Source organism: Pogona vitticeps, chromosome 5, assembly GCF_051106095.1.
Source record: "Pogona vitticeps strain Pit_001003342236 chromosome 5, PviZW2.1, whole genome shotgun sequence".
NCBI classification, from domain to species: Eukaryota; Metazoa; Chordata; class Lepidosauria; order Squamata; family Agamidae; genus Pogona; species Pogona vitticeps.
In genome coordinates this window covers 162,433,391-162,450,777 of record NC_135787.1, presented here as the reverse complement: position 1 = coordinate 162,450,777, position 17,387 = coordinate 162,433,391, and the positions used below count along the sequence as shown (strand labels likewise).

Sequence of the window (17,387 nt, the reverse complement as noted above, 5' to 3'; positions counted from 1 at the left end):
TGGACATTTCTGTTGTAGAGGCACAACATTACTCTAAAATTAGAGCCTTAAATTAGTGATAACAATGACTAAAATAAAGGATATTGGCTTCTCTTATTTGTAATGGAACTTTTTTTCAGATTGTAACAGCTCTGTCTCTTGCTGGTACCCTGAAATTTAATCCAGAGGTAGACTATCTGACAGGAACAGATGGCAAGAAGTTCAAACTGGAGGCCCCTGATGCTGATGAGCTGCCCAAATTGGTAAGCTTCCTACTTTTTCTCAGTCTTCCTAGTTTTTGTCCCAGGCTGTTGTGGACATGATTAAAATATGATATGGCACAGTAAATAAAATTATGGCAAGATGAAAGAGAAACTCAAATTAAACTTGAAGATTGAAGAGAGATTGTGGATTGTGGGATGTAGGGAGTGTCCCTTAGGTAGCTTTCCTCTGTACTTTTGCAGTGCAAGAGGTATGGCTTTGCATGAATGTATTCTTCGCCTTCCTGCCTGCAGGTTTTTTCCCCTCTTAATTGTTTCCTGTAGGAATTTGATCCAGGTCAGGACACTTATCAGTACCCCCCGAAGGATGGCAGTAACCAGCATGTGGATGTGAGCCCCACCAGTCAGCGCTTGCAGCTCCTTGAGCCCTTTGACAAATGGGATGGCAAGGACCTGGAAGACATGCTGATCCTCATAAAGGTAAAGACTGAGGGAAGTTTAGAGGTACATTTTTTGGAAAGGGCTTTACTTCTGTCCCAGCTGAAAATGTGTTGCCTGCTGGCTGGGATCTATGTCTTTAGAGCTGACTTAAACAACAGAGCTCATTCTGTGGAGGCTACAGCAGCTCCAGGTAGGACTGGGAAAGGGAGAAACCATGGAGAGCCACCTTTTTCATGTAAGGTGGTTCATGGTATTCCACAGTTTTCAAGAACTTTGTTATGAATGTTCAACACTATCTAATCACTGCTTTTGTGTGTATTTATTTTGTGTAAGATTCTCTTGTTCTCTTATATCACAGGTGAAAGGGAAGTGTACTACTGACCACATCTCAGCAGCAGGTCCGTGGCTAAAATTCCGTGGCCATCTGGACAACATTTCAAACAACTTACTGATTGGAGCCATCAACATTGAGAATGAAAAGGCCAACTCAGTAAGGAATGCATTGACTCAGGAATTTGGGCCTGTTCCTGACACCGCACGTTACTACAAGGTAAGATTTCTGAAAGTAGCTTGGGTTTAGGCTCTGTGAATACTTCCTGTCCCCATTATCACAAATAATGTTTCTTCATTCTCTCAGAGCTTCTCACTGAAATGTAAGCCCAGTAAAGCAGATGACATGGGTGTGTGTGGAATCCGTCCCTTCTGTATTGCCACAAGTGTGTTAAGTTGACCAAATAGCAATGTGCTTGAGATGTGATATACTGTAGTTAGTGGAGGAGCTCCAGTTGAAGCATGAGGCTACTATTCCACTTCTAGCCATTAGGTGTCCCTGAGCAGTCAAGGGCTCCGCTGGGCAGTCAGTTTCAGAATTCAGTTCCACACTCCAATCCCAGAGTGAAGATGAGGAAATCTCGGAGTAGGTGGCAAATTCTGTTAGCCATAAAAAAAGGCTTTGGTCCTAACAGTTTCATACTTGATCCCAGTCTCACTGCTTCTTCAAAAACCACTTTAGCTAAAATGCTCAAACTTCATGTAAATGCAGTACCTTGAGAACTGGATAAGAAGAGGTCTGTATCTCAGTAGTGAATCATAAACTTTGCATTCAGAAAGTCCTGTGTTTCATCCTTGGTATCTCCACGTGGTGGCGCTTCAGGTTAAACTGCTGAAGCCTCTGTGCTTGAAAGGACAGAAGACCAGCAGTCGTAAGATTGAATCCACGCGACAGTGAGCTCCCGTCGCTTGTCTCAGCTCTTGCCAGCCTAGCAGTTTGAAAGCATGCAAAATGCGAGTAGATAAATAGGTACCATCATGGTGGGAAGGTAACGGCGTTATGTTTCTAGTCGCGCTGGCCATGTGACCATGGAAGATTGTATTTGGACAAACGCTAGCTCTATGGGTTGGAAACGGAGATAAGCACCGCCCCCTAGAGTCAAGGGGAACCTTTATCTCCACGTAGCATTGTTTGCCGCTGTGGGGAGTCACTGCCAAGGAAGTGTAGAACAGGCAAGGCAATCCTTTTGCTCTCAAGATACTCTTGTCGGGAGGCCTGCAAGTTTTGATGCAGACAGACAAAACTAGACAAATCATTGGTCTGTCTCTGTGTATGACTGTTTCATTTGTTCCAGCAACTGATGATCTTGGCTTTTAACAAAATCACTTTTCTTCATCCCTCCAGTCCATGTAAAAACCCCTGTAGTTGTACATTTATGGTAACATAATTAATTATATTCCGAATTCTGACAAGTCTGGTTAGGAATTGTCATGTTTGCCTTTTCCTTGAAAATGCCTCTACTGATAAGCTGTTTTTGTGCACTACTTTACTAGACAGTTGATAAAAGATAGCAGGGCTAGCCTGAGCTATTTTGGTAACTGGTCAAAAATGTGAAAAACATTCTCTGGCCTCAAGTTTGAAAATGATCATGATTACCTGATAAGTTCCTCATCTTTTGACATTCAAAAACTTTCTCCTGAGAAGCAGTTGCCTCACTCTGCCTAGTAGTAAAAGCTTAAAGATCATGAAGCAGCCAAAATATGAAGAGTGATATTTGTACAACATTTGAATGCTGGAAATACAGCGGTGCCTCAACTTATGAACATCCCTACTTACGACCATTTCGAGTTACAACCAGCTCCGGCTGCAAAATTTTGCTTCTACTGTACTTGTGACCAGAGCTTCCACTTACGAACAGAAAAAGGCAGGGGGAAAAGGCAGGAAATTCAAATTTCTAACTGTAGGTGGCGATGAGGCTGCTTCTTTGTAGCTCTTTTGCCCCAGCAGTTAGAGAGTGTTTGCATCGGAGGAGGCTTGGGACTGCCTCCTTCTGTTTCTGAGTGAGTGTGTGTGTGTGTTTGCAGGGAGGCTTTGGGTGCCTGGTAAGGTAAGGTGCTGTTTTCTGCTTTTTAAAAAACTGTTCTGGGTGTTTTTGCAGCTTGGTTTTGAGCTGGGGGGTTTATGTTTCTCTGCTGTGATAGGTCTTGGGGGGTTGTTTGTTTGTTTTCCCATTTCCGATGAGTCTTGGGGGTTTGTTGCTTTTTGGAGTGTTTTTCCCCATTTCCGATTAGTCTTGGGGGGTTTGTTTGTTTTTTGGTCCCCTCCCCATTTCTGATGGGTCTTGGGGGTTTGGCTGCTTTTTGGGGATTTTTCCCCATTTCCGATGGGTCTTGGGGGGTTTGTTTGTTTTTTTGGCTTCCCCTCATTTCTGATGGGTCTTGGGGGGTTTGGTTGCTTTTGGGGGTTCCCCCATTTTCAATGGGTCCTGCATGCTTCCTTTGCATTTTCCTTTGTTTTCATTGCATTTCCAACTTGCCCCCTTTGTTCTCTGTGCATTTCTGATCTGCTCTGTTTGTTTTCTGTGCATTTCCAATGGGTCTTGCATTTGATTACCTTTCTTTTCCCCCCTCCCCTTCGCCCGGAAGGGATTAATCACGTTTCCAATGAGTTTTGCAGTGATTTTTTGGGGGAGAGGGTGTTTTTTTTTCTTCGGCCGGATTAATTGCATTTCAGTGCATTCCTATGGGAAATGGTGCTTCGACTTACGACCATTTCAACTTACGTCCATCTTCTGGAATGGATTATGGTCGTAAGTCGAGGCACCACTGTACTTCATATACACAGTATCACTAATACAGTATTAGTGTTTTATGTTGAAGAGAAGAAGCATGCAGGGGCACAATGAAAATCTCATCCAGCTCTTACTGGATAAGAGAGTTTTCTTCTGCTATTCATGTAAAGTTCTTTGGAAAAAGGCTAATGATTTAAGACCACGTCCATTGTTCTTGACCACCAGAATTCTAAGGAAGCATTTGGACTTTTTTCTATTTCCCTGCAAAAATCTGGGGTGGGTGGTGGATAGATTTCCATTTTGAGCTGGTTGCCCTCAAGTGGCTTCACAGTTACTATTCATAGTACACAGTCATCTTATTCTTTGAAGAGCTACATGACAAATGATGAATCCTGTGGCTGAGTTCTGTCTTGGATAGTGACAACAGTGGCTTCACTTGGAAGTACTGAAGAATGTGTGTGCTTTGTTCACAGAAACATGGTGTTAAGTGGGTGGTGGTTGGTGATGAAAACTATGGTGAAGGCTCAAGTCGGGAACATGCTGCTTTGGAACCACGGCATCTAGGAGGAAGAGCCATCATTGTCAAGAGTTTTGCAAGGATTCATGGTGAGAGTTACAGTTTCTGTCACAGAAGCTGCAGTAGAAGTGTTAAGGAACCCCATGTTTAATGTTTATGGTGTTCTTTTTGTGCGTGTGTCTGTGTACAAAAGATTGTATTCTTTTCCGCATTGGCTTCCTTCTAATGTATGACTCCAGGCATGCCTCTTGCGTGTACCCTAGCAGTCAGAATGTTATCTCCTCACTAACTTGCCCAATTGTCTGTTGCTGATCATTTTTATGCAGAATATGGTTCTTAGGGTTCTTTTCTGCTAGTGCTGTAAAATTATATTGTGTGCTGAAGAATCCTTTTTTATGTGAATTCCTTCAATTATGCTTCAAAATCTATTTTAATTTATTGGCTTTCTTCCCAAGAAGCTGCTGTTATTTACAGTGGTTATGTCAAAAGTAACCAAATGCCTTCTGCTTGAAACTGAAATCATGTACAAAGCTGTAATAGTACAGGCAAAGTTGGTTAAGAGTTCAGATGTTAAAAATCTTGCTATTAGCATGGGGAAACTTTGTTCTGTTCACATTAGCCACAGTCCTGTTCACTTGCTGTTTGCTTGCTGCAGTTAACTGCAGGAGTGGTTTGACTTCTAGCAAGCTTATATATTCTAATACCTTCTTTTGCAAATGTTAAGACCTGTTTTTTCCAGTAGCTTGAACTCCAGTTAGTGTAATGGCAAACCAGAGTTTGCATGGAACAGTGCAGGCTTCTGCCCATCATGTTTCAAATGGGTAGCTTGCATGGCTATCTGATAGTGTTTTCTGATGGCAAACTGCAGGTTATATTGCAAAATTCAAGTGTGTCCTGTAACAGTTTGTATAAAGCCAATGTTTTTAACAGAAACCAATCTGAAGAAGCAAGGTCTCCTACCACTGACTTTTGCTGATCCAGCTGATTATGACAAGATCCACCCAGTGGACAAACTGAGTATTGTGGGTCTAAAAGATTTTGCTCCTGGGAAGGTAAAGACTGTAGTTTCTCATGAGAAGTCCCTTCTTTACACTACTTGTAGTAAGCTACTGTATCTGAGGTTGCTGATAACTTATATACATTGTGCAATACAGCAGTTGAGAAAATAATTTCTGAGATCTATTTGTAATGCAGTTTCTAAACTTTAAGTTTGTCAGGTATATTCAGCCAAGCAATGTGAGAAACCAAAAAGAGGTACTTTGACAGTGTGATATGCTTGCAATTTGTGTATAGTGTAGTTCCAGTTCTTTCATTCTTTGTTGTTGAATTATTAATTGCAACAATCATACATTTGTTAATTTTATAAATATTCTGAAATGCACACCTAATTTTAGGACAGAATTGGGGGATTCTTCCAGCACTGTTATTGTGGATTGACATCAGCAGCTGCCAATGGCCCAAGCCCCCAGGAGACTACAGGCAGCTAAGCATGGTGCTCTCTGTGCTTTGGCTGGGAGCTATGCTTAGTGACCACCACTTGAAACCTTTCATAATGGTTTGTGGGCTCTAATGTGGTATCCACTCAAAACAACACACTAGTACAGTGGTGCCTCGCATAGCGAGGTTAATCCGTTCCGGATTAACCTTCGCTATGTGAAAACTTCGTTAAACAGAAAGCAAAAAGCCACTGGAACGCATTAAACTTAGTGTAATGCATTCCAGTGGCTTCCGTACTCACCGTTCAGTGAAGTTCCTCCATACCGCCGCCATTTTCGCGCCCTCGGTAAGCGGGGCGCGAAACTGGCGGCCATTTTGGAACCGCCGATCAGCTGGGAGGCGGGCTCTTGCAAGGAGGGAGCCACCTCCCTCCTCTGCAAGAGCCCGCTGCCCAGCTGAAACGCCGGCCGGCTCTTGCTAAGGAGGGAGGTGGAGGTCCCTGCTCTCCTTCGCAAGAGCCTTTCTACCCAGCTGGGAGGCGGGCTCTTGCAAGGAGGGAGCCACCTCCCTCCTCTGCAAGAGCCTGCTGCCCAGCTGGGTAGAAACGCCGGCGGCTCTTGCTAAGGAGGGAGGTGGAGGTCCCTGCTCTCCTTCACAAGAGCCTTTCTACCCAGCTGGGAGGCGGGCTCTTGCAAGGAGGGAGCCACCTCCCTCCTCTGCAAGAGCCCGCTGCCCAGCTGAAACGCCGGCCGGCTCTTGCTAAGGAGGGAGGTGGAGGTCCCTGCTCTCCTTCGCAAGAGCCATTCTACCCAGCTGGGAGGCGGGCTCTTGCAAGGAGGGAGCCACCTCCCTCCTCTGCAAGAGCCCGCTGCCCAGCTGGGTAGAAATACCAGCCAGCTCTTGCGAAGGAGAGCGGGGACCTCCACCTCCCTCTTTCGCAAGAGCCGGCCGGCGTTTCTACCCATCCTGGGCTTGGATCCGCCCCGTGCTCGGCTGAGCGCGGGGCGTATCCAAGTGGCGGCGGCAGGGTGGATGGGGTGTCCGGAAGGCTTCCAGGCAAAGCACTGGAAGCCTTCCGGACCCCCCTACCCTGCCCCAGCCGCTGGGACCCGACCCGCGCCGCCTATCCCAGTTATGCTAGCATGACTGGGATAGGCAGCGCGGGGCGACTTCAAGCGGCGGCGGTGGCAGGGTGTGTGTGTGTTCCGGACGGCTTCCAGTGCTTTGCCTGGAAGCCTTCCGGATCCACCCTACCCTGCCCCCGCCGCCGCTGAGAGTTTTCCGAGCTCTCAAAGGGGTTCTCTCCAATGTCGGAGGGGGGCCCTTTGAGAGCTGGGAAGGCAAAATGTCGGCAGTCGGGCGGTGGCTTCGGGGTCCTTCCGAGACCGCCGCCCACTGCCGACATTTTCCCCCAGCTGAGCGGCGGGAGCGGTCCTTCAGAGGCTCCCGCCGGTCAGATGGGGGAATATGGTTGCCTGTGAGGAAAAATCGCAAAGCGATTTTTCCCCATAGGCAACATCGTAATGCGATCGCAAAAGCGATCGCAAAATCCGCATCGGTATGCGGATTAATTGTTAAACGGTGCACTTGTTAAGCGAGGCACCACTGTAGACATTGTGGGAAAATTTATATGGTGAACACCCAACACTTGCTAGTTATGTTATCTTTTTCACTTCTCTGCCTGTCTCTCATCACTAATGTGTGGGATTATATGCTGCTGCCAAGAGGCCCAGATTTTTACCATGACTACTTGCTCCTGGTCATTTAAAATTTAACTTATTAGGGCAATAAGTAGTATGAATCATGTTTATGTTGGCCCTTGAGCTGAAAATCACCTCAGCTGCATTAGAAGTTACTTCAAAAGTTACTCACCTTTGAGTAAAATTTGACTTCCAACACCGAAAACCTTTCTAAAAGAACATTTAGCAAAAATATATTTAAATAGTATTTTAAATGTTATTTATTTAATATATTTTAAATAATGTATTAATTTTTTAAATAAAGAGGGTAGGTAATTGGGATAAGTATGATTTTATATGTTAATGACTTATCAAAAAGGATGAGGTGTTAAAAGCAATCTCTGACTTCTCTGTTTTCCCTAATAGCCCCTGAAATGCGTTATCAAACATCCTAATGGGAGCCAAGAAACAATTATTCTGAATCACACCTTCAACGAGACTCAAATTGAGTGGTTCCAAGCTGGTAGTGCACTCAACAGAATGAAAGAGCTGCAGAAGCACTGAACCCACAAACACGCACATCCAGTGGACTTGATGACTGTCTCCATAAAAGTGCAATTCCACAAAAATTTTTGGGAATAAATGTCTGTGATCAAATGTAATGGTAGCTTCCTCTTTGTTACAGTACTCACTTGCTGACACTAATAGGAGTACTGTCATTTTTTTTTCATTATCAGGTTCCAGCTTTCATAGTTGCCTATGGTTGATGCATTTCAGTTGTCCCATAGTGCTTTGTATGTATTCGGTGATGGCAAAAGAAAGGAATATTGAACGATGATTGTTCTTGTGGAAAATGAAATAAAGATTGTGACTGACACATACAGTCTCCAGTTAGCATTTTTACTAGCATTCTTTGTTTCCTTGTGGATGTACACTATAGATTCTCCAGGCATCTATAAACCAGAATTTAGACTTGGATGTAGAATTAAGCCATTTCTATGGAATTATGAAGACGGAATCTTCATTTTCATTATAGGTTGCTTTGTCTTCAGGGTTTCATTGTGATCCTTGTCTGTAAACCGTTTCTGTATGAAATGACAAAGCTTTCGGTAATTTGTTCCCAATTTCCATCCTTGTCTTTGCTCTGCCTAGCTTCCCCATCTCTTTCTCTTTCATGTATGACACTTGCAAAAAGACTGTGGTATAAAAATAACGTTTAAATTGTGACCACAATATCTCAAACTAGACAAACTTGCTATCTGGCCAAGTTACAATTCTTCAAAAAAGCAAAAACTCTTTGAAAGTTTCGTATATAGAAAATAAAATTCTAGATTTCTGGTCCTTTGTATACGTGTTCCTTGTAGCAGGACTCCATCACATGCTCGGCTGTATTATAACCATAACAATATGTGCTGCCAAGTCAATTCCAATTTATGGCAACCCTTTTTAGGGTTTTCCCCTGAGCTATCCACTGTATTATAACTATATGTTCTTCTTGGTGGCCTCTGAATCCACACAATTGAGTGGTTTCACAGAGGACCACTAGAAGAACCATGGTTACAGGTAGGTAACCTCTCTTTTCACAATATAACTCCTTTTCAGTTATTGCATTTCCTTCTAAGAAATATACTGGCACATAAAAGCATTCTACTAGTACTGTAAGCCCTCTCCCAGTTATCTCTGATTGTGATTAAATAATTGCTCTTAAATGAAATGCAATGTGGAAAATATGCAGGACAATTAACTTTTCAGAGTATGTAGCCAGCATTGTCCATAAGCTGGCCTGAAGGTCTTCTTTAACTTGGACTTTATGCTATAAATGGATGAGCATGTTTAAGTAGTGCTTGTCTCTACTAGACCAAGAATTCTCAAGGATCCAGAAACCACTTTGAATTCACCCTCAGTTCTTATCACATTCAACTGTTCTAGGGTAGTTACTATGTTCAGCTTTCTGTCACTTTTGACTAGATTTCACAGTGGGACATGTGTTACCTAGCTATTACCATTTTGCAATTTACCCAGCAAAATACAGCTTTCAGGGGGAAAATTGTTGTAATGTGCACTTTTATTTAACCCAACATGTTTCTCATATTTTTTCAGAGCTAAAACACAATTCACAAATATTTAGTGTCTTCCTTTCTTTTCTTTTCTTTAAAAAAAAACATTTGCCTGTATTTTATGTACAGTGTTTCTAATCACCCTGACACTCAATTTGTTAGAGAGCAATTCTAAACCACAAAGCATAATTGTTCAAGATGGCTTACAGAGTACAAATTGGGAATTTTTCAGACGTCTACATCATGGTTATGCTAAGTTTACAGAAAAACCTGTGATACTTTTTAACTCAGCTGATGAAGTAGAGAAAAACTATATTTCTCAATAATATATTGTAGTTCTCAGAAAAAGTGGTTTCTGTTCAAAAGACAAACCCCAAGAAAAATTCCTGGTCTCCACTGTGACAAATGAATAGTGTCTGTAACACATTAGTAATAAGTGCCACAAAATCCTCTCTATACAATACCATTACTCATTATTTTCAAGCTTTTATTTTGAGATTGCGCATTCTACAATTGCAGCAATTGAATATGAACACATGTTTGTTTGCCATTGTAGAAACAAAATGGTGAGCATCAGTTAGTCACTACACTGTATAGAAGTGTCTTGTCAATTGTAAAAATTTAAACATCTTGCCTTTTCTCTGCTTGAAATAAAAGCATCTCTGGTTTTCAGTGGGATATAGAAGGCAAGCAAGGTTTCAGATATTCTATTTTTGTCTGCATGCTTCATTATAGCAGAAGATACAGGTGGCTTGGGCATGGTTAGATGTTTCATCTGTAGTGAACAAACAGTCACTGAACAACGTTAAACTGCCTTGTCTCAATTGACATCAGAGTTTTTAATGACCTTCCACTATCTTTAATATGACATATATGGTATGACTAACCAGAGGAACATTTGAGGGTTTTGATTCCCCACTGTGGTGCTGCTAACTTTGATTTTATCATTGGAGGTCAGCTGGTTTGGTTTTGTCCATGTTTTTGGTATAAGGGCTTTGGCTGCATTCCCACCTTATATTTATCTGAAATGTTGTGATACTGTGTCCTATGTCAACTTGTTGAGGATAAGAAATGCATAGTTGCATTCAGCATCTACATAGAGGTAATGCCCAAAGAACAGTGTGGTCTAAGATTGCTGTGGCACACGGTTACCATGGCACCTTATGTCAAAATCAAGATAGAGCTTTACTGTGCAAGAAGATGGAAACAAATGCTTCCTGGTATAGGAAGCCAACTGTCTAGGTCTTACAGATAGTGTGGATTCTGAAAGTAGATTTAATTTTTATGCAAAAGGATGATGTCATTCAACCTTCCAGAAGCTTTCACTGGGTCTTGGCCTATTCTGCACAGTGAAAAATAGCCCACCCACCTCATCAACTAAAAACAATAGCAGCCTTTTCTTTCACAGGAACATAGTAAAGGATTACGGAAGGGCAGCTGAATTGATTCCTGTTGCCCTGTAACCATTCCAGCCTTCTTGCAATCTGGATACCATTCTGCCAGCACAAGGCCCATTCATTTGGTCAGGACCTATGCCAAGAGGACTTTGATGTGACTGGGCTGTTTGTACAACACAACTCCAGGCTGATTCACAGAGATCAGACCAAAGTGAGATTGACAGTATTATGAAGACAGGCCAGATTTCCCTTCCTGTCACAGCCTTCTTTGTTACCATTTCTAAGGATGGAGAGCCAGCTCTCATTGCTGCTACTGACTGTTAATCCTCTCCTAGTGTGTTAGAACTGCCTCAGTTCTAACATCAAAATGGCACCTGCAATGCAAAGGGAAAATGGTTGCTTGCTGACGCAGCACTTCTATGTCCTACCTCACCAGGAATATCTCTCAGCTTCCACAGGAAGAAAACAGAAGAGCAATGTTGGGAAAGAATCTTCCTAAGGGAATAACCACTAGAGATAGAAAAGTCTAAAAGTGAAACATCTCTTTACATGCTGCTGTCAAGCCTCATAGCCACCCCCAGACTAAGCAACTCAAAAAAAATGTAACTTCCATTACTGATCTCTGAGCACTCACTCCCAACAATAATTCCTTATAGTTCAAGTAAATTCTTCTCTCTGGATGAAAGCTGGTACAGTATAAGATATGCTAAGTCAGAAGAGAATAACGCCCCTTTAATATCCAAGCCAAGGTACAGACAGTAGTAGCTAAAACTAACCAAATTATTTTGGCCTATGAGACACGATATCACAAAAGTTCCTCCCCCTCTAACTAGAAAATATATAAGAGCAATAAATAATAGAAATAAAATCAAGTTAGTTACCCTTTTATGATACTTCATGTCTCTTGTGTGAGGCAGCTACCCTAATTTCCTCTGCAACAGAACACCCAACAATCTTGGTTGCCCTCTCCTTTCCTGTCACTCTGCTCAGAAGAGCCTCCAACTTACCTTGTTTCCAGTTTTCAAAATATTCCTAATATCCATTCTTATTATATTTTCAGTCCTCTGGTCTAACTTCCAATGTCTCATAATTATCCCTCTCAGGAAAACAACCCACCCTTGAACACTCACTGCCCATGTTAACATTTTCTCCCATTAACTCCAAAGCTGCTTTGCCAATTATCACTCTCTTTTCTTTCTAGGTCACCTTATTACTTTCAATAAATCTCATATTATTTCCTTCAGAATCTCCTTCATTTTTACTCTTTCACTTTCTCCCCATATCCCCATATTGCCCCTCATTCCCCAATTATTTTCCTCACACAACATCATCACCATCACGTAATCTTAAAAAAAAAACACATAGCAGAATCTTAAATACTGTTATACAGTATTTCAATACGGGTTCTTGTGTATAAACCCACTTTCTTCAGATACAATAGAATGTATAAGCAATCAACATTTTTACAGTTAATTACTTGTGTTAATTATGCTATTGTCACCTTGTTAATTAATTTCCTCTACCTGTCCTGTATATAACCTGTGGCTTTACCTCACTCTAATACGTCTGAAGAAGTGGGTGCATCTATGAAATCTCACACTGAAGTATAATAGTTTTTAAGGCACCACTATATATATTATGTGTGTGTGTTGTGTTGTTTGCTTTCTTCTGGATATGCTTGCGTAGACTAATATGGCCACTACTTTGGAAACAATAGGGAAATATACTTTTCCTCAGAATATTCCCAACTTCCATTTTCTTTCCAGATTCTCTTATCCTTTTCTTTTTAGCCACTCCAGTCCTTCCTACGAGAGATAACTCTCTCTTGGCCTTCATTTCCTTCCTTTCAGCTCAAATGCACAATATTCATGCCCTGCTCCAAACTTTCTGCTGTAAATTCTGCTGTTCCTTTCAGTGAAGAGCAGTTATATTTCAAATAAATAAATTACCAGAAGCCAAAAAAATAGATTTCCATATTTAATGCACAATGATTTTGAGCATAATTACTGATCCAGAGCTAGGAAAAGTGACTGTTTTAGATTATAATTCCCAGTTGATGAAACTATTTTGATTGGTGATATCCTACAAGTTCTATAATCATCATAATCATAATCATCATGCACTGTCAAGTCAGTTCTCACTTCTGACAACCTGTTTCAGAGTTTTCCAGGTAGAGAATACTCAGAAATAGTTGACTATTCCTTTTTGGGGGTGTGCAGCTCACTCAAGGCCACACAGGCTGGCTCTACTCACAGCAGGCACAGCGGGGACCTGAACTCCCAACCTCTGGCTCTACAGCCAGTACCTAAATCACTAAGCTATCCAGCCAGCCATGTTTTACCCCAACCCCAAATATCTTTCTAATTTCTGCAGTTAAACTAGCATCACTGGATTTTCTTTCCAAATCATTTCCAACATCAGTACCATGTTCTCTTGGGTTAAAGCCAGCTGGGTATATTATTATATTTTATGTGATTTTATTTTTTCCCTCAGGACCGCAAGGGAAGAAAAACTATACTTGCTACTTTTGATTGGCATTCCTTCTACACTGTCTTAATGGAAACCTTGAGATTTCCAGGCTTTCTGAAACAGAAAACAAAACCCTAAAGCTATTATGAAAACAGCTTCCCAGATGGTCTGATTTTGAAATCACTGCTATGAGCCAACAACCTTCCAGAAGTGGTTTCACTCCTTCATAAGGAGCCAACATAGTGGTAAACATGCCTCATAGGCATTAAATTAATCATGAATGCCAGGCAATTCTCCCTTTAGTGTTTAATTTATACGAGAAACTTTCAGGAAGAGAACTACTTTCTTCTCCCTACTTTCAATACTTTGTATTAGCCATGTTTATAAATATTTTATTATGATGATGACAATCAGAGTGTGCAGATATGAAATATTTGCCTAACTGTAATTCCAGTTTTGATTAACAGAATTATTTTTCTTCAGAGCCCACCCTGGCATTTTTCCTCACATCATGTGCCACACTATTCTCTGCATCCACAACTAGCAGCCTAGACTTGGAGTACTTATGTTTGTCTCAAAGCACCAGACTCCTTTCCAGTAATTAAAATATTTATCATTCATGCAACTCCTTCCAGACTGAACCTTTTCACACACACACATCCCACAAACATAGTCATTCAGAAAATAAAATAAAAAAAACACAAACAAACGAAACAACAAGGGACTGGAAATGTGCTAAAATCATCAGAACCATCCACACCTTACCGGAAAATATTTGTTTTATTGCCAAAATTACACTAAAAAAAACAATACAGCAATCTTATTGCAGTTTTCTGTAGAAAGTTGCATTTGGCATCATTGCCTCTCTATCTGCTAATGAGTTGCAAATAAAAGGAATGTGAATATTTCCAGTAGAACCACACAGGAAGCAGGAATGCCCAAACCTTGCTTGAGTAGGCATGAGTTAAAAGTCTGCATGAGTAGAATTACACTACATAACAAAAACCATAAAGCCTCTCAGAGCTGGGCAGCTGAACTACGGTAACTCTAGGTCCCAAGAATCTGAACTTCTTAGCAAAGCTTCTGTCAGATCCATAGCTGGCCAACATACATAGGAGAAGAGCAAGTAGTTCTGGGCCACTGAGTCATGTTTTAGTTACTATTCAAATTAGGCCGTGTATGTGTGTGTGTGTGTTTGTTTATTTATTTACAGGGAAACAGGGTACATGACAGGTATGCAAGTCGAACCTAAATTTTGGAGCCAGAGAAGTCTGTACAGTAACTTGAAAAGTCTGTAAGTCGAGCCGTCTGTAAGTCGAGGGTCCACTGTAATACTGTCTCTTTGGACAGTCCAGAGAAGAATTGCCTAATGCTTACTCCAAAGTCCTTTTGATAGTAATTGAAAACCTGTTTAATTCCCAAACCTTTGAGATGAGTGTTTCAACTGGTATTTTGTTCCTACTTAGCTCTAGATTTATTTTGTTTTATAATTTATTTTTTATTCTGATAATTTTTCAGTTTTCCCCTGTAAATTATCCTTATCACTATCACCACTCTGGAGCACTTTGGGATATGAATTGTTAGCAGAGCAGGTAAGAATCTTGAGTCAGCCTGTGGGTTCTAAAAATTAGAATGGGTAGTAGAGCACTTTCCTGTTTTGGAAGGAAATCACATTCATCACTTCTTATTCTAGGAAGATAAGAAAGCTATTTATTAGAAAAATATATTGTGGTAAAAAAGGAATAATAATAATCCTAGTTCCCAGGTAACTAAGGTGGAGATGCAGGAAACTGTGGCTATTTCTCGAACAAAATCAAGATGTTTCCTTAGTCTTCTTCCAGAGATGGTAAAGAGACAAATGTGAGGAGTAAAGTGACATGAGCAACCCTAAGAATATCAGTCTTAATTAGGGTTTGCAAAGGTCAGAGCACATAAAAGACAAATTAGGTCTTTCTCTCTCTCTTCCCCCTCTCTCCCTCTCCCCTCCTTCCTGCACAAATATGTACTGTACAACTCTTTTAGTATAAGCTAAGTTGCACCCAGTCACCTCCTACATACAAGAGAGATAGCATGGGCCTAAACAAACAAGATGAATAAAGCCAGACAGTTTTAGGAATTTTCAGGGTCCTGTCTCCTACACTGATTAGTTAGTAAATACTATTTCTACAAGCAATAGACAAAACATAAATGGCCATTTGAAAAATTCAGTGCTATGTACATTCTTTCTGGAAATTCATATACAGTACGTAATTATATAGGGAATAAATCTGTATATGCTAGATTTAATTTTGAAACATAATCAGTTTTAGTTTATGAGGAATATTTGATTGATTTTATTTGTAGTTTTAGAAGCGGTAGCCATGTTAGTCTGTGCTAGCATATCAGGCAAAAACGGAAGAAAAATAAAAAATATGCAAAAATGTTGTGGCACCTTAAAGACTAATTGCTATATTTAATGTACATTTTTGTGGACACGTCTGAGGAAGAGGACCTGTACACAAAGCTCACATAAAATATAGTAGTTCGTCTTGAAGATGCCACATTTTCTTTATTTTTTATTTTTCTGTTGTTTTTGCTTGATTTTATTTGGTTCTTTGTCTTCTGCTTCCTTTTAGGCAGAAAGGCATACTGTTTAAACAAAGCCCTCTGATACGAGTGGCAAGTCTCACAATTAAATAACCATCAGCATTTCAATTGCAAAAATATGCCACTTTATTAATTATATCTTGGTGGCAGAGAGGAATTTGAAATCCTCATTTGATTAACATTAGATCCCCATTGATAGTGCACAAAATGTGCAAATTAAAAGAAACAGGGGGTAGCTGCTCAGCCATACAGAAGAAGGAATTGCTTAATTCCTTTTGGTAGTGAATCTATCCAGTGGGTCTAAAACAGCTTGCCCCCCCCCCAAACTTTGAGTGGGGGATATTTATAATCATGTCTCTGCTGCAGTCCCTTGTGAGCCTGAGCATCTTGGCACATGGACCAGGCTTCTTTTGTGTAAGCAGTGCCTTGCTAGCAATCCTCCCTAATTGATGCCTCAGTGAGAAATTATAATAACAGATGCAAAAGAAGCACTGATGAGTACAAGCAATTGTGAGGCTGTATTGCCCAAACTGAAACCTGGAGATCATTCAGTTAAGATGCAACATTGTGTCTTTAACCCTGATTGCAGAGATGTGGCCTATATTGAACCGCAAAAGAGCTACTGAGGTGACATATCCATAAGTGGTAGAAGAATCAGGCACAGTTTATTTTTGAAGAGACAATTTATTTTGGTATATTTTGGTATATATTCTACTGGGGGAAAAAACCACTGAATTTAACAGGGATTATACTGCAGTATGTGAGAGCAGAATAGCGCTCTTCATGTCTGCAGAATAGTAATATAACACTGAAAAGATGCTAAATTGGAAGAGGCATGGGCAGCTGGAAGTTGCAAAAATAGAGTACTGAAGCCTGTAAAGGCATAGGGATGTGGCGTATGTGGTCCTACATATGTTATTGGATCACAATTCCCATCTTCCCTCATAACTGGTAACACTGACTAGGACCAATGTGAATTATATTCTAATAACAGATTTGATTTCAACATCTGGAGGGAGACATGCTCTGCACACATGGCTTAAAAGGAAATGAAATTTCTTGAAGTCTAGCAGTCAAAACTGCCACTAGTTTTCTGTAGACTTCACAATTCTGCAAGTGTTATGCTCCTGAAAAGTAATGAGAGCTGCTAAATTAGCAGATGCTACACATTGTCTCTGAGGAAATTAAAGTGGGTCAATGAACAGAACTGCACTGAGGTTTTGCTTTAAGAACATTTCCTCTATAAGGTGACAAGCTGTATAAACTGTCTGCCTTTAAAAATAAAAGAGACTTTAAATGTCCAATTAAATCCAGTATGCAAGAAGAGATGGTACCTCAAGATGTTAAAAAAGTGGTTTTATTAATCAAATCAGCCGTGTTTCAACCTATAGATTATTTTGTGACCTTTTTCTCATACATCAGTGCCTACAAAGATCTCATTATCTATTTTCAAGCTTTTAAAAAGTACTAAATAGTCATAAATTGCTATTAATTGTTACTTAGTTAAACTTGGTAACAGAGGATTTGAGCTCTTTGGGAGCA

General features: G+C 40.8%; 1 protein-coding gene across 2 annotated transcripts in view; it reads left to right on the top strand.

Annotated features, from left to right (window-relative positions):
- ACO2 (aconitase 2) overlaps positions 1–8,213 on the top strand; it is a 30,371-nt gene extending 22,158 nt beyond the window's left edge. For both annotated transcript variants that reach the window (XM_020787848.3, XM_073000154.2), the window contains 6 exons: positions 120–242; positions 525–680; positions 1,000–1,191; positions 4,177–4,309; positions 5,151–5,272; positions 7,763–8,213. In XM_020787848.3, the coding sequence (XP_020643507.2) occupies positions 120–242; positions 525–680; positions 1,000–1,191; positions 4,177–4,309; positions 5,151–5,272; positions 7,763–7,900 (864 nt within the window). In that variant the 3' untranslated portion in view covers positions 7,901–8,213. The remainder of the gene's footprint in view (positions 1–119; positions 243–524; positions 681–999; positions 1,192–4,176; positions 4,310–5,150; positions 5,273–7,762) is intronic.
- Positions 8,214–17,387: the final 9,174 nt, after the last annotated feature.